Below are 21,518 nucleotides of genomic sequence, written 5' to 3'. Positions count from 1 at the left end.
TTACGAAGAGTGCTGTTTCAACTGATTGCTCTGTACCAGTGATTTTGGAATGTTTTCTATTTTGTATGTCTTTTGCATTTTTTCAATAAACAGTTTAAAACTAAAAAAAAATAAAATAAAATGACCTGGAAAAGGGAGATATGATTGAGATGATCAAATTTACAGAGACAAAATTATTCAAGGTTGCAGGAGAACCTGGAAGACTAAGAGACTTGGCACCTAGATGGCAGGTGACATTTGGAAAACTGCTAAGTTTTGTATACAGGAAAAATAAATACTAAATCTAGGTACAAGATTGATTAAATTTTAGGGCTCCAACTGAAACACCAGCTGCAAGTGTTTATCTTTCTTTTGTGCAGGAGATATGGATTAAGAACCTTACTTGGGCTCTTTCTGTAATTTACAGGTTGTTAGTACTGAACTGACACTAGTAGGGAGTATTTACTCAAGAGACCAGCCTGAGAGTCAAATTTTGAGAAAGACCGATTCAATTCAGTGTAAAAGTATAAAAAGATCAAGATCAAAACAACTGATAAGAAATATTCTAAATATAATTGTGCAAAATACTGCAACCAGACTGCTTACAGGAACATCAAAATATGCTCATATTACACCTTGGCTTCAGAAGTTGCACTGGCTGCCAAGTGGCATTTAGAGTACAGTACAAGACTGCAATGATTTGTCATCAATTTTTGTATGGTACAATTCCAGAGCATTTCAAGAGTAAGATGACTATTTACCAGCCTAACAGATTGTTGCACTCTGAAAATTTTGTTTTGTTAAAGGCCAATGTTAATCCGAAATATGTCAAAACTTGTACAATGACCCTTTGTTGTATTGGGGTAGAATTCGCTGGTAGGGCAGTTAAGAAAATGTGCTGATAGAGGATCTTTTAGAAAACTCCTCAAAATACAACTGTTTGTTTATGCTTTTTTTATTGGGTCTGATTTATCCTGATTGAAGATTAACTGTGAACTTAAATGTTGAAATTTGTCTTTTTATTGTATTGTTTTTAAGCATTAAGTATGTGGATATACTGTAAACTGCCTAGGTATAGAAATTTTAAAAATAAGTAAATTATAAAATAATTGTGAAATATGCCTATAAAGTGATTGAAATAATTATGTTCACCTAAAGATTGCCTCAAACAAATATATGCACCAACTAGTTCTTCAAGCATACAAATACAGTATCAGGGAATCAAACAGATCATGAACCAAAAGTTCTTGACTGGCCAAAGGGGATAAAATGCACACAGGAGGAAACCAACAACTTAAGGGCTTTGAATGTTTTAAGATCCAAACCTGGGAAGGGGAAAGGCTCAGGATGTCTTTATTTTTTGTTTACTTTTCTACAGGTTTCCATTTAAGCACCAAGTTAATTAAGACCGGTTAACAAATTAATGCTTTAGAATTTGCTTTACTCCATCCCGTTAATATTATATTTTTATTCAATAACTTATTATTTCTATCAGTTTTTATTACAATGTCTTTTTAAAAAATGCAACCTTTTCTGAGACTCTCCCCCTCCTTAGCATGTAATGGAGAACCCATATTTGATTTGATTTCCCCTTAAAATGTATTCTATTGAGCGATAACTTGGCCAATTTCTCCCATCTTTAAATCCAATTCATACAGCTTAGGCTGGTTAGGTAATTATATTGTAATAAACTTACTGCCACACCAGTCAAAGCGGATAAAACTCCGGAGAAAAATCCCCCGACTTGCTGCTGCTGATTAACTCCTTCTGTGCTTGGAGTAACCTGGGTCAGACCGTTGCCAAATTTCTGAAAGGTCAGCAGACTCTGAGTTATATCACAGTCTCTCTGAATATCATCTTTCCTCTTCTGAATGGCATCAGGAAACAAAGTCTCAACTGAATTCCTGAAAGCACAAAATTCCAATAATAAAATATAACACACAGAAAAAAATAAATAAATATAAACAATTTAAGGTGATATTTTTTAAACTAGACTGACTTGAATACATTTTTACTAGGTTTAGGGGATTAAAATTCACACCTCAGGTTAGGAGAGAATGACACAAAGATTACATTACATTACTGATTTCTATTCCGCCTCAACCTTGCAGTTCTGGGCGGATTACAAAAGAGACCTCTGGACATTTCCAGGATGATTACAAAGAGACTTCTGGACTTTTTCAGAAGAGTTACAAGAAGAAGAACATTTCCAGAGGAGTTACAAGAAGAATGGTGTAGTATAGTTTAGTACAGCAGTTACTTACCGTAACAGGTGTTATCCAGGGATAGCAGGCAGATATTCTCACATATGGGTGTAAGCAGAGACGGAAAAACTGGTAGAAGCAACGGCTCCCTGCTGCTGAGCTGAAGTAGAATGGAGAACCAAGGTTGTCTGGGCCACTGAGGATCTTTCAGAATCATGGTGGTATGTTTGTGTTTGAGCTTGATGAGTGTCTTGAGAATGAGAAGGAATGAAGGGAACACATACTGGAATCTGTGCGGTGAGAAGAGTAAATTCTGGAGCAAAACTGAGGCAGTTTGTTGTTGTGGAGAGACGCAAAAAGATCTATCTGAGGAGTCCCCCACTGAGAAAAAATGTGATGGAGAGATGGTGAACTGAGTATCCATTTGTGAGGTTGTAGGAGACGACTCAATTTGTCCACCAGCAAGTTTTTCTCTCCTTCAATGTAGACAGCTCTCAGAAAAACATTGTGAAGAATTGACCAATTCCAAATCTTCTGAGCTTCCTTGCAGAGGAGAGATCCTGTCTTTCCCTGCTTGTTCACGTAATACATGGCTACTTGATTGTCGGTACGAATGAGCAATACTTGATCGTGAAGAAGATGCTGAAAAGCTTTGAGATCATTGAAGATCGCTCTGAGTTCCAAGAGATTTATGTGGTGGACCAATGCCCTTGAGTACGGAGACCATTGAGAGGAGCCCTCCAAGAGTAGGTTGAGGAATCTGTTGTGAGGACCTTCTGATGAGGAGACATCTGGAACAGCAAACCTCTGGAAAGATTGAATGAGAGCATCCACCATTGAAGAGATTGCCATAGAGAAGAAGTCACTGTAATGTGCTGAGAGAGCGAATCAAAAGCCTATGACCATTGAGAAGCCAGGGCCTACTGAGGAACTCTGAGGTGAAGTCTGGCAAAAGGAGTCACTTGAACAGTAGAAGCCATATGACCTAGGAGAACCATCTTGTGTCTTGCTGAGAGTGAAGTGAGGGTAGATATGTTTTTGGCAAAGTTGAATGAGTGCATCCTCACGTTGCTGGGGAAGGAATGCTCTGAGTTGCAGTGTCCAGTATAGCTCTGATGAACTGCAGAGACTGGGAGGGCTGCAGTTGGAGATTTGAGAAAATTGGTTTTGAATCCTAAATTTTGCAGGAACTAAATACTGCAGTCTGTTGTGTCACTACAGTAACCCCCTGAGACATAGGGTCTTTTATGAGCTAGTCATCCAGATATGGGAAAACCTGGAGTCCGTAACTTCACAAGGTTGCTACTACCACCACCAGGCACTTGGTAAAAACTCTGGGAGATGATGCCAGGCCGAAAGGTAGCACTCTGTACTGATAATGCTGATTTCCCACCCAAAATCTGAGGAACTTGCGAAAGGCTGGATGAATGGGAATGCGAGTGTAAGCCTCCTTGAGACCCAGAGAGCATAACCAATCGTTGTGATCCAGAAGGGGATACAAAGATGCCCAGGGATAGCATCCGAAACTTTTCTTTGACAAGAAATCTGTTTTAGAGCTCTGAGATCCAATATTGGTCGAAGACCTCCCGCCTTCTTTGGAATAAGGAAGTAACGGGAGTAAAATCACATGTTCTGCTGTTCCAGAGGAACTCCCTTGATGGCATTGAGAGCTAGCAGAGAGCTTGTACTTCCTGGAGAAGAAGGGGGGACTGCGACGAATTGGAAGGAGTTGGAGATGAGAGATTGGACTCATGCCTCGATTGTTGAGGACGCTCTGAAGAATGATGCTTGGCACTAGTCTGCTGCCTCGATGAGCATTGAGGAGGACCATTGCCTCAAAAATCATATCCTGGGAAATGATGATCTCAGCTCCGATGATCTGTGACTCAACGCTCACTGCTTAGGCGAAGGAGATCTTTGTCTCAAAGAATGATGCAAATCTTGTCTTGATAATCGATGTCGGGCGATGTCAATTTCTACTCTGAACCTCGATGTTGCTTCGATGAAGGTGTAGAACGACCCATTGAAGATTGATGCTTAAGCCTTGGTGACTTGGATCGATGTTGCAAAGCATGACTTGAGGAAGAGGAACGTCGAGACAGCCTCGAGGATTTGACACCTTCCAGTGAAGCAGAGTGATCTTTCAAAACAGGCACCGATATTGATGGTGTAGATGGTATCCCCGGTGCAGCGGTGTGCTCTGGTGAGGGTGACATCGATGATGATGTACCTCAGGATTTGGAGGCAAGCCGCCCAAATGGTCTCTGCACGGCCGGCATGACTAGACTCACTGCCTGAATGGCCTGAGACTCCAACTGGGAAGCTGGCGGCTTCTTAGCTAGTTTACACAGAGTTGGTGACATCGATGTAGACATCGATACAACGGGTGACAAGGATGATTCGATGTCGATGTCTTTAATGGTGCAGCCTTCCCCAAGGATGATGACTTGGTCAAGACAGGCTTTATCGATGTCGAAGCTGAGGTCAATGGTTTATCAGGAGTATGATCCATGCTCATGAAGATTTTTTCCTGTTGAACTCGACGGTTCTTCAGGGATCGTTTCTGAAGCATGGTGCAGCGCACACAAGAACCGGTACACTGGTCTGGGCCCAGACACTGTATACACCAGTTATGCGGGTCAGTGATAGAAATAGCCCGGCTACACCTTTTTGAATCCAGTTATCAGATGGGACATGGAGGGAAAAATGGCCTCAGCCAAATCGAAGTGTGGCGTGGTGGTTGAAGCTACAGCCTCAGCACCCTGGGGTTGTGGGTTCAAATCCTGCACTGCTCCTTGTGATCCTGGGCAAGTCACTTAATCCTCCATAGCCCCAGGCATGTTAGATAGATTGTGAGCCCACCGGGACAGACAGGGAAAATGTTTGAGTACCTGATTGTAAAACCGCTTAGATAACCTTGATAGGCGGTATATAAAATCCTAATAAACTTGAAACTTGAATTCTGTGACCCCGCTTGATAGGGACTTGGAAACATCTGTTAGATATAACTGTCTGAGGCAGCCAGTCCACTACAATACATTACTCTTCAGAAACAGCAAGCAGGTGAAATAACATCCGACAGGTGGGCTTCAGGACTTCTGCTCCTGTCTATAGGAAAGAAGAAGATTATTGAGGTAAGAACATAAATCTTTCTTTCCAGTGCAACAGGAACAGAGGTCCTGAATGGATGTACGTACCTTAGTTATCCACAAAGTTCGGGGCAGGGCAGATGACCCTGCTGCCAGCACAGAGGACTCAAAAGTTGTGTCCAGGCGAGCCACTACATCAACCCTGTAAAAACTTTGTGACAGTATGGAGGGTGGATCATGTCAGTGCCCAAATCTTGGGCAGAACCACTCAGGACTCCACCCATGGAGCTGCCACACCCCTAGTGGAGTGTGCTCTTAATGGGATTGGAGATTTCTTCCCACTCCTGATATGGCCATTTGAATCCATCTTGAGATGGAAGCCTCACAGTCTTGGATTCATCAAGACAAAGATAATTGGACAGTCGAAACTCACTGGTCACTTTGAGATTCCTAAGAAGCACTCTCCTGACATCCAGCAACTGCAAGGTCTTATCTTCTTTCTTGGAGCCAATTGGACTGAATGCGGGCAGACGGACCTCCTGATTAACGTGGAAAGCTGAAACCACCTTAGACCTTAAAAGAAGGAATGGTATTGTATTTATACCACAAATTCTGAAAACTGGAGGAATGGCTGAAAACCCAACTGGGTTGTGGTGAGGTTGCCCACTCCTATGTTCAAAGAAGAAAATCCTGGAGAAGGCCCGCATTGGCTGGCAAAGGTACATATTGACATAAAGTAAATACTACAGCATTCACAAAGAAAGTGTTTATGAACAACTTGAAAAACTAAGAAGTAGACAAAGCTGTGGGACAGGAGATACATTCCAGGATACTGAAGAATCTCAGAGATGTGCTAGCACGTTTGGAGGGGTGAGGCTCCAAAGGAGCGGAGAAAAAATGACAATAGAGCAGAAGTGGGAAGCTAGAAGCCACTAAGCTTCACTTCAGCAATTGTAAAAGTAATGGAAATGCTTCTGAAGAAAAGAATTGTGAACTTTCTGGAATCCAATGAGTTGCAAGATCCGAAGTAACATGTTTTTTAGTAAGGAAAAAAATAAATATACTAAATGAATCTGATTATTTCTCTGACTGGGTGACAAGAGCACTGGTTCAAGGATACATGCTGGATGTAGTCTACTCTACTTGGATTTCAGCAAAGTCTTTGATATAGTTCCTCTGGAGTGGAGTAATAACCTAGTGGTTAGGGGAATTGGGCTAACAAGCAGGGAAGCACATTCAAATTCCACTGCAGCTCCTTGTGGTCTTGAGCAGGTCACTTAACACTTCACTGTCTCAGCACAGACATATTGCAAGCCCTTATACCATACCCTTGGAAATTTATTATCATTAAAAGAAAATCAATACATTCTCCTCCCAATTCCTCTCCCAGCTGGCAAGCTCCAAAGTGAAACTCCTCTAGTTTGGCCCAATTTGAAGTATATTATACACAGCAATGTGCTCCGAGGACCTTTGCTTTATGAAAACAATATTAAAAGCACACAGTTACAGAATGGATCACATTTTGAAAGTTAACTTTTATAAAACTATGAAGCACACCTCAAATAATCACATACACACATGATAAATACAAATGGGCATTAGTGTTCAGATTAACTAATACTGCACAGATTACATCAGAGATATGATAAAGCAGAAACTGCTGAGCAGTATAGCATGCAGATCACAAATAGGATCAACAGCTAACTTAAAAAAGTTATATAGTCAATGAAGATTAAAAGCAAAAAAGAACACTGAAAAAGAGCGGAAAGGAGCAGATTTAAAAGAATGTCACCTAATCCCATGTCTGACATACTCCATCTTTTTTAGATCTAATTATCATGAGGCGATTCTGAAGAATTCACTTTTTAAAAAAAATCTTCAGGGAAAGAACATGCACAATACTTAAATTCTGCACACATAGGAGGCCAAAAAAGATGATGAGAAACTAATTGTGATAGTTTGTTTTGTATTGTTTTATTTCCCCATTTTACGTTCATTGTAAACCGCTTAGATTTTAACTTTTGTTTTATATTTACGGTATATTAAATAAATTGAACTTACTATCCAATATGTTTCTTCTGTATGACCTGCCAAGGTCAAAAAAGTGAAAAGCAGTGAAGTTTAGGGCTCCTTTTACTAAGCTGTGATAGCAGTTTTAGTGCGCATAGAATTGCCATACACGCTAGAGCCAGCATTGAGCTGGCTTTAGTTCTAGCCGCATAGCGCAGGTTTAGGGCATGCTAAAATTCTGCGCGCACTAAAAATGCTATCACAGCTTAGTAAAAGGAGCCCTAAATATCCCTCAATGGAAAAAATATACAGGAGCAGCTAAGTAAGCAGGCAACACCTTGACTTGCTCTCTGAAGTTCTCATACCCTAGTTAATAGCTCAACTAGACCAAACTGGACCAAAAGTAATGTCTTCATTGTCCAATCATTACGGAAAAAAAGTTGAACACTGAATCGTGTCACATTCACAAACATCTTTTGTACTCCTGTGGCCAAATCAGGATAAAGACCTCAGGCACTTCTTATAGCTTTGCCAGAAAACACTCTTACACAGTATGAGTTTACATTAAACAGGATGAAGTCTTCAGTTTAGGTTCTGATAATAATACTAGCAACTTCTTACCAAATTACTGGCAATTTCAAAACGTCAATACAGTGAACACACTTTACAAAAAAAAAAAAAATTGTAAAACAGCAGATTATCAGATTAAGTCTCAAAAAGTCATAAGAAACCTTACCGAAGAAGAATATTGACTTTTGGGAATCCTTCCCATTTTTCTCTACATTCTGGGCATTCTGTCTTCTTTGATGATTGCCACCATAAAGCCAAGCAGTGTCTACAAAAACTATGCCCACAGTTCAAGGTTGTAGGGTTCACTAGAATATCATAACAGCAGTGACAAGAGAACTCAGAAGCTGAAATCTGGCGACTGATTGGTGCAACAGGTATGTCCCCCGATGTCTCCTTCTCTGTCATCTTGTATCTTCACTGAAAATTGCTGATTACATAAACAACTTGATGTTAAGCACAGTTTTATGTGTAAACAATTTTTTTTCCAATTCTTTATTCATTTTTCATCTTACATCAAGTATACAATATTACATCAATTGAATCATACACATCACTTGAAATTCATTCTATTATCATCTTAAATACATAAATTATCTCCCTCCCCCACCCACCCTTCTCACAAATATTGTAATAAAAAAAATCATACATGTGTTATATTCATAAATATTGATTAAACCTGTGTTGTAACTATATATCACCCCCCTTCCCATAATTATAATTATACTTTCAGTGTAAAAAGGCATCTAATCATTACAATAAGTTATCAATGGCCCCCAAGTTTTTTAAAAATTATTATAATTCCCTTTTTGTATGGCAATTGTTCTTTCCATTTTATATATATGGCACAACGAATTCCACCAGAAGGTGTAATTAAGTCTAGTGTAATTTTTCCAATTTCTGGTGATATGTTGAATGGCGACTCCTGTCATTATCAATAGAAGTTTATTATTACTTGATGAAATTTGACTTTTTATTCTCATTGACGTCCCAAATCGAATTGTATCATATGATAGAGCTACATGGTTTTCTAATAAACAATTAATTTGAGACCAAATTGATTTCCAAAAGGCCATGATACAGGGACAAAAAAATAATAGATGATCTAGAGTCCCTGCTTCCAGATTATAATGTAAACAATTTTTATTGATGAGAAGAAACACACAAAGCAATACCACAATACAAGTCATTAAATGTTTTACATTATACAAAGCCACAACCAGAACCAAAAACCAAATTCCCCTCCCCCCAACTTACCCAAGAACTAGCCCCCTCCCCCCGGTGGTATCCCATTCCTCTCTCACCATATGCAATAGAATCAGAATCCTGTCCAAATAACCAGAAACACGTTATACTAGAGGTCATTAAATAATGCACTTCTGCCCCTGTGGTGAACCTGCGCCAGATAGGGTTCCCAGACTTTCAAAAGAGAGGCGCTTTCCCTTCCATTTGCCACAGACATCTTTAGCCTCCCTGCTGGCCAAATGATATAATAAATTACAAAAACCAAAGAAACTGACTGTTCACTCCACAAAAAACACACAAGAAAACAAAACATTGTGGAGAGTCGATGTCCAAGGTGATAAATTACGCCACTGCCAATAGGTGGGTACCGAATTGTTAAGCACAGTTTTAAATTCCTTATGGCGTAATTAATCCTCAAGAAAAAATACATACAATCACTATTTAAACAGAAGGAAAAAAACGGTCTTCATAGTGACAATTTAAAAAGTTAACCCCTTCCTCCATCTTTAAATGCAGGGTCAGTACTTTATTATACTTGCTCTGCACTACACACCAACCAGTAGCTTCAACAGAATAAACTAGTAGGCCTACTTGCAAACTAAGGGCCCTTTTTACAAATCCATGGTAGCAATTCTCCTGTGGCAAATGCACTGAAGCCCACAGGAATTGAATGGGCTTTGGAACATTTGTGGTGGGCAAATTGCTACAGTGTCTTTGTAAAAGGAGCCTTAAATATAAATACATCACTATTAATCTTTACCCAATATTCTGAGGGACTGAGCCAATTTATGACGTACATATTTGGGCAAGAATTCTAAGAGAACCTAAAAAAATAAGCGATTAACACATATCGTGTCTCAATCTTTTCCCATGTATATATACTTCAGTATATCATTGTCATATACACAGTGATGTTTTGCTTGTTACTATTGTTCTACATATTTGTACTTCTTTTTGTAATCAATAAAAATTTTTGAACACAAAATTAAAAAAAAAAAAGAAGAAGTTCAGAGCAAATTCTATAAAGGGTGCCTACCTTAATTAGAAAATTGGCTTCAATTATGAATTTTAACAACAAAAAATTAATTGGGTTATGGGTGCCTATCTTCTTAGGTGTGATTCCACAAAAGATAGGTGCATATTGCATGGCATCTAGCAGCGCCTACACAAACAGTAAAGTAGGCGTGCTTAGGGATGGAGAGCGATTTAAGTGCCTCTAGGTCAGGGGTGTCAAAGTCCCTCCTCGAGGGCCGCAATCCAGTCGGATTTTCAGGATTTCTCCAATGAATATGCATGAGATCTATTAGCATACAATGAAAGCTGTGCATGCAAATAGATCTCATGCATATTCATTGGGGAAATCATGAAAACCCGACTGGATTGCGGCCCTCGAGGAGGGACTTTGACACTCCTGCTCTAGGTGCAATTCTGTAAAAGACTTTTAAAACCCTGGCCTACATTATAGGCACCCGAGTTTTAAGTTAGGTGGTTCTGTAATGGGCGTCTCTAAGAGTTCAAGTTCAAGTTTATTACCTTTTGATGAATCGCTTATACAAACTTTCTAAGCGATGAACAATTTAAAAAGCCACTAGTTAGTGGTCTCACAGATAATTGGGTATAAAAGACAACATACAAATTAAATAAACTGACTAACATTATTGCAGTCAGATTAAAGACAGACATGATTAAAGAGGGAAAGGGGGGAAAAGTTACAAATTCATTTTATATTGAAAATTACATAAAAAGGAAAAAACGAGAGGGAGGGAAGGGGGTAAAATATCTGTTATAAAATATGAAGGGTCCAAAATTAGACATATTAAATATTAAAAGCGTCTTGAAACAAAAAAGTTTTCAAAAATTTTTTAAAAGAGGTAAGATCTTTTTTATTTCTGATATAATGTGGCAATGAATTCCACAATTTAGGAGCCATAACAGAAAACATATCACTTCTTGTGCCAACGATTTTCAAAGAGGGAACCGTTAATAAATTTAAAGAAGATGATCGAAGAGAGCGAGGGGCATTGTAAGGAATAATCATTCTTGTCATAAATTGTGGTTCATTGAAGGTTAGAACTTTGAATACTAAAAAGAGTATCTTAAAATTAATACGGTGGGAAATGGGAAGCCAGTGTGATTTAATCATTAGTGGTGTAACATGATCATATTTTTTCACTTTATGAATAAGTTTTATTGCTGTATTTTGGATTATCTGAAGCCGTCTTTTTTCTTTTTGTGTTATGTTGATTAGAAGGGAATTACAATAATCGATTTTAGATATGATCATGGAATGGATTAATATATTAACAGATTTAAGGTCTAGAAATGTAGAGATTGAACGAATCAGACGTAATTTATGCGATAGGCCCCTAACTTTAGGCATCTATCTTTTTAGGTGCCAATTACAGAATCTGGCCCACAGAGTTTATGGATTAAAAATTAAAATTTGGCCTTGCAATTTCGTTTCTGTCCATTATGATAATTGATTTTATTTTTAATTGTTTTTATAGTATCAGTATTCAACATTATCAACTTTTAAAAGATGGCTAAAGCTCACATTAAAATAAATCATAAGTATGTGTGTGCCAAACCATCCCGCTGGAGAATGGCACGGGGGCAAATTTTTCCTCTTCCCCACTGAACTCATTTTCCTGGCGAGTTCTTTTCCTCTCCCTGCCCCACTACTGCAGGCTCTGTCCTCATTTGCACAAGCCTCTAACACTTTAAAATCATAAGTGTCCAAGGCTTGTGTAGTTCAGGCAGAGCTTACAGGAATGAGGCAGGGACAGCGACAAAACTCGTAGAAACGGGGAAACTGAGTTCCTGTGGAGACGGGGGAAAATTTGTCTCTGTGCCATTCTCTATATCCAACTACTTGAGAACATACCTATAATAAAGCATTAGAAATAACAAAAGCCTCAAGCTGTTTTAGATATTTCTGTATGTTATAAACACTGATCAAATCGAGTTTAATATCTAGAGGCTATGTAAAACTGAACACAGTTTTCCCAGCTATCCATTACAATTACAGCCTTTACAAACAGAACATATATCTCCAGAAAAACTAAGGTACTGTGTCTCAAGTCACCAAGTACCAGCTTAACCGCTTTGAACTTATGGTATAGCGGTATATAAATTTACTAATAGGGAGAAAATCACTAGGACTCTGTGATGAAAATAATAATATTCTTTATTGAATCACAGCTCTTTGTTTTATTTTTAGCTATCAAGTTAATATATTAAAATCAAACGTTTATCATTCTCAACAACATGATGATTCAGTTTCCAATAACGCTGCAACTAATCATAAGATTAGATAATATATCGCAATGTCTAAAAAGTCCAACTTTTTACCGCACCCATGGCGGAATAATTGTAAAAATCAATAGCAGCGTCAATGGACTGTGCAAAAATACAAATTGTGCAAAAAATCTTTTATATATAATGTGCTGAAGTGCTCTTAAAGTGCTAGAAAAAATGCCAAGTGCTTTTTACTTCAATGCCTGGCCCCCCGACCCAGGTTTCGTTTTCTTCGTCAGGAGGGGTCTAGGTAAAAACAAGCTAACATTAAAAACATTCCAGCAATCAATCAAATACACATTCAATATTATAGCTGAATCTCACCAATCATCTATCAAATATCGAAACTTCTCTGTTATCTATGTAAAATTTGTTAAACATACCTTTTCAGGCAAGCTACATCGGGGAACGGCACCGGAAGAGGGACTGGCTAAAGTCGCTCTAACTTCCGGATTTAAATACATACGCACGCACTAATACACTCGGCTAGTTAAAATGCTGCAATTAAAGCAGCGGAAGTGGCGTTAAATCCAAGGGCACCACACATACACCTACATGTTTAACCACTCGATTTCTGAGTTTAAACCATCAGGAGATAAGGTATTCCAATTGTAAATAAAACGCTGTTCCTTCTGCAATAAAAGTTTACATATATCTCCTTCATATTGATCAATATGGATAAGCACTGTATATTTAAGATCTTGTAATGAATGATCCTGCCTTAACCAGTGATCAACCAGGGGGGCGGACTCTCTGCCTCTGCGGATATTGCTGAGATGTTCAACAATACGAGTTTTAATTTTTCTGCTAGTTTGGCCAATATACAGTAAACCGCAGGGGCAGATCACGCAGTATACAACACCCTGGGAATCACAGTTGGTGCCCGTAATGAGATCAAATTTCTTACCCTGTGAATTTGGGATAAATATAAAGGGTTGACCCCATATAAAGTTACAAGTACTACAATGACCACAAGGTTTATGAGCTGACAATCTTTGTCTGCAATAAGGTCGCCTCCTGTGTCTAAGCTTTTCACCCAAGTTACTGGCCCTAGTAAAGGCAAATTTAGGTGCATCTCTGAATGAAGAATGGTATTGGACAATGGGCCAATATTTTAAAATTATTTTTCTAATAGCATTACTATTATTAGTAAATGGTAAAACACACACCGTATGAGAGACATTATCCTTCTCTGTTGGTTGCATAAGCCAAGAGCGGTGACAGTTCTTGGCTCGCTTCCATGCTCTTTTGATAATTTTTTTAGGATAACCACGTTCAACAAATTTGTAATACAAATCTTTAGCTTGATTATTAAATTCAGTTTCATTTGTATTTTGTATTTTTGCACAGTCCATTGACGCTGCTATTGATTTTTACAATTATTCCGCCATGGGTGCGGTAAAAAGTTGGACTTTTTAGACATTGCGATATATTATCTAATCTTATGATTAGTTGCAGCGTTATTGGAAACTGAATCATCATGTTGTTGAGAATGATAAACGTTTGATTTTAATATATTATCTTGATAGCTAAAAATAAAACAAAGAGCTGTGATTCAATAAAGAATATAGCGGTATATAAGAAATAAAATTATTATTATTATGGCTCATTAGTGATCATGAATGCTTAAGCAATATACATAACAGGACTAGAAAATGCACAATAAATTATTGTGCCTCAGCTCATGAAAATAGTGGTGCACTGACAGAATGCTGTTAGGGTCATAAAAACATAAGAATAGCCTTACTGGGTCAGACCAATGGTCCATCAAGCCCAGTAGCCCGTTCTCACGGTGGCCAATCCAGGTCACTAGTAGATGGCCAAAACCCAAGGTGTAGCAATATTCCATGCTACCGATATAGGGTAAGCAGGCTTCGCCCGTGTCATTTCTCAATAACAGACTATGGACTTTTCCTCCAGGAACTTGTCCAAACCTTTCTTAAAATCAGCTACGCTATCCGCTCTTACCAGAATCTTTACAAAACGGGAGCAAATTCTAAGACAAACAGCTCCACAGAGCTAGCCTGGTGACACACATACAAATAGGACACATCATTCACATGTTTTCAATATTGGGTAAGGTATTAGGCCATAACCTTTTACTGCTATTATTACTACTATTACAGGGGTAATTTACTAACAGTACATGCTAACATATTGGTGTTCACTGTTAGTAAATGACCTCCTCAGACAGATGTAGATTTAATTCCCTCTTCGAGGAAGCATAGCAGTCTTTATCTTAGCCACAGCAGTACCTTAAAAATTACTGCACACAGATGCTATTCAAATTTAGCACTTTTCCAAAGAGAGCCCAGTCAGATGCTCCTATAATGCTACAGATTCATTTTATAATAGGGTATCATGTAGGTGTTCCTGTTCCTTTAAAGAAAACTAGTGTACTTGGGTATAAACACATTTAACACTTAGATGTAAGCAAACTACCGGGCAGAACTCTGGGTTTCTGGCCCAGAAATATCTAAGAAAAATGACCAATTAAATTAATGATTAATTTATAGAGTATGTATGGTTGGGCAGACTGGATGGACCATTCAGGTCTTTATCTGCCGTCATTTACTATGTTACTATGTAGTAATTTACCCCAACCATAGAGCTAGTGTATGTAATATTCATTCATTCACTCAATTTTCTATACCGTTCTCCCATGGGAGCTTAGAACGGTTTACATGAATTTATTCAGTACTCAAGCATTTTTCCCTGTGTCTCGGCGGGCTCACAATCTATCTAATGTACCTGGGGCAGACAAGTTCCACTAGAAAGTCAAGTGTGCTATCATTTATACCTGCCCTTTACACAGCATAAGTGACAGTGCCTAAATTTTGGGGCACAAATGCCAACTTACTCTCTATAATGGAATTTTGTATCCAGATGCAGTCATAGAACTTGTCTTTGGTGCCCTGCATATTAGTGCCTAAGTGCCACAGGGACCCATTTACCTTACAGTTTTCTGTAAGTTAGGTATGCAAGTGGAAGCTCCATCTTTGCTCAACCCATGTTCTGCCCTATGTACACTCCTTGCAAATACATGCTGAGATTAGTGAATATTTGAAGAATAACCCTTAGGCAGCATGCTTGCCTTTATATGACTAAATGTTAGTATTATAAACATTTACATATTTAGGACTAGATTCAGTAAACGGTGCCAAAATCACGCATGCTGAGCACTATTCTACAAATGACATACTGAGTTGGGGGTCATTTATAGAATAGATGTAGTGTGGGGATCCGCATCCAAAGTTGGACATAAGGATTTACTCCAACAGAAACCTGGTGTAAATCCTTACACGGATCCCCTGAATTCTATAATACTGCACACAACTTTAGTGAATGCCCCTGACCTGCCTATGCCCCTCCCATAGCCATGCCTCCTTTTCAGTTGCACACAAAAAGATTTGCATGTGCATCTTTATAGAATATTGCTTAGCAAGATACATACACAAATCTTAACTGGAGCAAGTTAATTATTTAATCAGTTATAAGCACCAAATTATTGCTAGTTATCAGCTCACTAGTCAATTAAATTGGGTATCGGGTCAATAACCACCCAGAGAGTTCCCACCTGGGCAATTACCATCTAGGTCAATTCTCATCTGATCATCCCTCCCTCCAAGTATTACTTTCAAAACAATCTCATGTTCTGCTCTGGATGGGATTGTGTTGTGTGCAAACCCCAAGTGTTAGGGGGAGACCCTGAGTTTTAGGGTTAGGGGAAGACCCTGAGTATGTGCAGTCCCTTGAGTGTTAGGGTTAAAGGGAGATCCCAAATATGTGCAGCCTCCTAATGTTAGGGTTAGCGATTCCAAGTATATATAGTCCTCAAGGGTTAGGTTTTTTTGTAAAATGTGTGTGGAAGTGTCCATCATGAGCGAGTGGGAATTGACCTAGTTGGTAATTGGTGGTGGTTACTAACCTAGAACCAGAATCGGGTGGAAGGGGGGGTAGGTACTGCATGCATAAATATTAGCACCTATGTGCAAGTGTACACATAATATACTCTGTTATATACTAATAATTTATGTGAAATCTGTTTTTATTAAGCAACAACCAGATCACAGGTAAACAGCAGGACAAAAACATTTCAAAATAGAAAACAGAGCTCCCTACCCCCAAGAGGACTGGACTCTGATGTCCTCTCAGGTTACAAAGTATCCCAACCCCCCCAAACCCCGCCCAGCATCCCACTCCCCCCAACCCCACTCCCCCAAATCAGACAGGCGGGATAGAATACGCAGGTAGTCTATTCAAGATACGACTACCATCTTTATTAATACTGTATTCCATACAGCAAAATGATTAACAAAAACAAAACAGTTCTTAGAAAAGAAAATATCCAAAGGAATTTAATTGCTTCAGTATGTGCAATCCTAAGTGCAACTGGAAATTTGTTTGCACTTGCTGTAAGTCTAATGCCAATGCCATGCTATGCCCTGCTCTCGGGTAACAGATTTGCTTTGTGATGTAGTTTACCACTTACTCTAGTAATAAACTATATCACTGAAGGAAATAGCTCAGGTTTCTGTAAGATGCTGTAGACATATGGCATTTGTTTGTTAGATGCCTGGACAAATATGTTGTAATAAATATTAATAGCGCTGTGTCCCAGCACTCCTATATTAGCTAAGCTAAACATAACATGATACTTTTGGAGAATTCAGAGTGAGGCAAAGGGTCAGGAAGTTCTTACATCTAGTCTTGTACATCATCTCAAATTGAACAGTGCATAAACAAAGCACCCTCTTTATAGTGAAACAAAAAAAATGGAATCTCGTGGCTACTGCTGCTGCTACAAGGCCAGCTTTGAAATACAGTTTGCTGTACCTTGAGAAATGGGAGCTGGGGCTTTAGTAGGAATTTTTTGCCCTTCGCAATTACTCTTTAGTATCCTGCTAAAAATCAATCAAACATACAGGAAAGCGAAAGCATGCAGAGAGATACCAAGTCACACTCGGCCGCCCTCACACTCTCACACGCCAAGCACACCCTTTCCCATACATTCGGAGACCAATCTCTCCCCCCTGTTCACGATACAGCATCTCTTCCTCAAACCGCTCTCTCAACCCCAATCCTACTCATACCCGAGATCTACCATCACCAGCCCCGCAGCTTTCCTTCTCCGGTGCCTGTGCCCCGTCCACTCTGATACAACTTGTCTTCCTCTGATTCATCCCGCCTTGCCGGAAACAGGAAATTGCATCAGAGAAGAGCGAGGGGGGGTTGGAAAAAGAAAAGCTGCGGGGCCTAACGCAGGTGATCAAAAAAACCAAGTAGCTCCTAGGCATTCCCGTGGGAGGGTACGAGCCTCTCGATGACCACCTACCTACCCACGGTACTCCCATCCAAATACCGCCTCCTCCTCCCGCCAATAATTAAGCGCAGCCGCACTTGCTCTCTGCCCAAGCGGATGTAGCAAGGCTCAGCACTGACACCTGCACGGGCCAGCAGTATCAAAGGTCAACTAATTTACTGGCGCCTGCGCGTGGCGTCTTTCTGCTCATGGAGGTCGCCACGCCCGCGCGCCAGTAGATCAAGTGACGACCTCTGGGTTCGTGCAGGTGTCAATATGAACCTGCTGCATCGGTCAGGGCAGAGAGCAAGTGCGGGTGAATTATTTAAGGATTTGCTGAACACTGCTGGTTAATCGTGGTTTTTGCCACCAAAGCACTGTGTTCAATAATATACTTATAAGATTGGCACTGATGCTGATGGCTTGTGATTGTAGCAGATTTTCGAGTCTCGCCGCGTCTGTGTAGAAAGAACCGGCGAGACCCGGAAACCTGCTACAATCATGATGCCAGCCGCGGAAGCCTAAGAGAACTGATAACTTGTCTTCTTCTTTCTTTAGTTTGTGCCGGTTCTACAAATAATTTTATGCATAACATACAGTATACAGTTAGCACCTCTCGCTCTTTGGTACCCTGTCCCTCTTTATCTTCCTAGCTCCTTTCCTATAACCCTTCATTGTAGCTCCTTTTCAACCTAACCCTGTAAACCCTGCCGAGCTCTACGCTTGTGGAGATGGTGCGGTATACAAACCTAAGGTTTAGTTTAGTTTAGCAGGTTATAATTTTGCCATAATTACAGTAGAAGTTTTATACATAACATACAGTTTACAGATTAAATTTATCTTAGATACAGTGCAAAATTTTCAATCAATATATGCTGCTTATGTAATACAACTAAATAAAAGGTCTACCTTATATGCTGAAGTGGTGCCAAAGTTACTGCTTATGTGGAGTAAGTTACTTCAGTAAAAAAGTATCACTTTAATGTGAGCATAAAGAAGTACAGAAAGAAATACTGTAATTTATAAAATAATAATAGTAACACTTCTAGGTTTGTGGCAGGATCCAACATATTTTATTGCCATAGCTGCTGTTTTTCTAGTTTCCTGTAGGATTAAGGATTAGTTTTCTGGTGGTTCATTCTAGTACAGTTGTGTGCTCCTTAATTAGTTGTACTATGCAATAACTTAGTGTTCCTTTTACAAAGCCAGAGTTTCTGCTTCAGACTGGTGAGGTAAATGCTCTGATGCTCATAGCAATTCTATGAGCGTCAGAGCATTTACTTCGTTAGCCTGCCTCTACCGCAGCTTTGTAAAAGCCAGCATTTTTCTTCCACCAAAAAAGGTAATTTTATAAAATAAAGAAAAGGCATTTGCAATTCGTACAAGCAATAGGTGAACATAGCTCACATTGGGGTCCTTTTATTAAGTTGTGCTAAAGATTAGTGTGCGCTAAATGCTAAGACATTCATTATATTCCTTTGAGCATCTTAGCATTTAGCGCATGCTAAATCGGTTATTGCATCTTAATAAAAGGACCCCATTATGAGGAGAAAAGACAATAACAAGAAAATAAACAAAAAGGTAATCTGTAAGATTATAAACAAATCTATGTGATGGTGTATCTTTATCTAAGACCCTATTATTCCCTGTGGAACAAAAAAACAACTTAACAGAAAACTCTAAGGGCCTTTTTTACAAAGCTGCAGTAGTGCTTTCCCTGTGGCAAATGCACCAAAGTCCATTCAATTCCTATGGGCCTCGGTGCATTTACTGTGGGAGAATCACTACTACAGCTTTGCAAAAGGGGCCCTAAATGAGAGGGGTCAACCCCCCTCCCAAATTTCTTCTCTTGCCAAGAAATCAAACATTTACAGGGGAATCTTAAAAAAGTACTTCCCAGCTATTATACAGTACCTTAAGCTTTAAGGCTATAAATCATTTCCATTTTAGCAGTATACGGCTCATGTCACATCTGGAAACATCTGAATTTTCTGACCACAAAAAAGAAATTCTTTTTTTCTGAAATAAATCTTCAAAACGCCAGAGGGTGGTGGTTAATGGAAGTCGCTCGGAGGAAGGAAAGGTGAGTAGTGGAGTCCCTCAGGGTTCAGTGCTGGGGCAAATCCTGTTCAATATGTTTGTGAGTGGCATTGCTGAAGGGTTAGAAGGAAAAGTGTGCCTTTTTGCAGATAATACCAAGATTTGTAAAAGAGTAGACACCGAAGAGGGAGTGGAAAATATGAAAAAGGATCTGCAAAAGTTAGAGGAATGGTCTAATGCCTGGCAACTAAAATTCAATGCAAAGAAATGCAGAGTAATGCATTTGGGTATTAATAACCGGAAGGAACCGTATATGCTGGGAGGAGAGAAGCTAATATGCACGGACGGGGAGAGGGATCTTGGGGTGATAGTGTCCGAAGATCTAATTCTTCATCTATGCAGATGACATCACAATTGTCATCCCTCTAACCAGTCTATCCCAGGATCTTCTCAACTACATAACTAGCATACTCAGCCAGATAGAACTCTGGATGCTCTCCTTCAAACTAAAGCTCAACCCAGACAAAACAAAATTCTTTCTAGCCACCCCCAAAGACAAAATCAAAGACACCACAATCCAGGTGAAAGGATTGGTTTTCCCACTCGAACAAACATTAAAAATACTAGGAGTCACGCTTGACAAACATCTATCCCTAGAAAATCACACAGACCTCACTGTCAAGAAAGGCCTTTCAGCACTCTGGAAACTCCGTACCATAAAGAAATACTTCGATGACACTGCATTCCGACTATTAGTTCAATCCTCTATCCTCAGCATACTGGATTATTGCAATATCATCTACCTAAGCTCCACAAAGAAAATCACCAGAAGACTAAAACTGATTCAAAACACAGCTGTCCGCCTAATTTTCGGCCTGAACAAATGGGAACACATCACCCCCTTCTACCACCAACTGCACTGGCTACCCTTCGAATCCCGAGTCCTCTTCAAGTTCGCCTGCATCTGTTACAAGACAGTATTTGGTCTCTCACCAAAATACCTCTCCCCACATTTCAACATGTATTGCACCAACAAGAAATCCCGCAGAATCCAGTTGTTTACCTTCCCCTCCATAAAATCATGCCAGCTCAAAAGATTCATCGACAAAACCTTCGCCTTCCAGGCGGCCAAGCTGAACCCTTGGCTAGCCCAAATGATGCTAGAGGCCCCGACCTACCTAGACTTCAGAAAACTTCTCAAAACACACCTCTTCCGCGAACAAGACCCTTAATCCTCACCCCCCGCATACACTCCAACCCCCCCACCCCCACCTCCCTCTCCCCCCCCCTCCTCTGGTTTCCCACACCCTCCATTTTATCTTCTCACCCAACTACGATAAACCTGTGCTAAAACTACTTTGCTTCCTTCCACGCTACCTGCAATTCCGACAAAATTTTTGTAAATCCGGGTTCAGACCGGATCCTAATGTAATGGATGTAAACCGCCTAGAACTCTTTGGGTATGGCGGGATATAAGAACATAATAATAATAATAATAATAATAAAGGTGAAAAACCAGTGTGACAAGGTAGTGGCTGCTGCCAGAAGGATGCTGGGCTGTATAAAGAGAGGCGTAGTCAGTAGAAGGAAGAAGGTGTTGATGCCCCTGTACAGGTCATTGGTAAGGCCCCACTTGGAGTATTGTGTTCAATTTTGGAGAACATATCTGGCAAAGGACGTAAGAAGACTTGAAGAGGTCCAGAGGAGGGCGACGAAAATGATAGGAGGCTTGCACCAGAAGACTTATGAGGAGAGACTGGAAGCCCTGAATATGTATACCCTAGA

General features: G+C 39.7%; 1 protein-coding gene across 3 annotated transcripts in view; it reads right to left on the bottom strand.

Moving 5' to 3' along the window:
* The window catches only part of BFAR (bifunctional apoptosis regulator), a 42,486-nt gene extending 24,626 nt beyond the window's left edge, over positions 1 to 17,860 (bottom strand). Inside the window, exons 1-3 of one of the 3 annotated variants that reach the window (XM_033915092.1) lie at positions 17,731 to 17,860; positions 8,019 to 8,279; positions 1,676 to 1,883 (exon numbers count right to left, since the gene is read on the bottom strand). In XM_033915092.1, the coding sequence (XP_033770983.1) occupies positions 1,676 to 1,883; positions 8,019 to 8,257 (447 nt within the window). In that variant the 5' untranslated portion in view covers positions 8,258 to 8,279; positions 17,731 to 17,860. Of the gene's footprint in view, positions 1 to 1,675; positions 1,884 to 8,018; positions 8,280 to 17,484; positions 17,641 to 17,726 lie in introns of those variants that run through there. The other 2 variants (XM_033915091.1, XM_033915090.1) reach the window with 2 other exon arrangements.
* Positions 17,861 to 21,518: the final 3,658 nt, after the last annotated feature.

Source organism: Geotrypetes seraphini, chromosome 11 (genome assembly GCF_902459505.1).
Source record: "Geotrypetes seraphini chromosome 11, aGeoSer1.1, whole genome shotgun sequence".
Classification (NCBI taxonomy): domain Eukaryota; kingdom Metazoa; phylum Chordata; class Amphibia; order Gymnophiona; family Dermophiidae; genus Geotrypetes; species Geotrypetes seraphini.
Note: the sequence above shows the minus strand (reverse complement) of the source record. Positions and strands in the feature narration are given on the sequence as shown.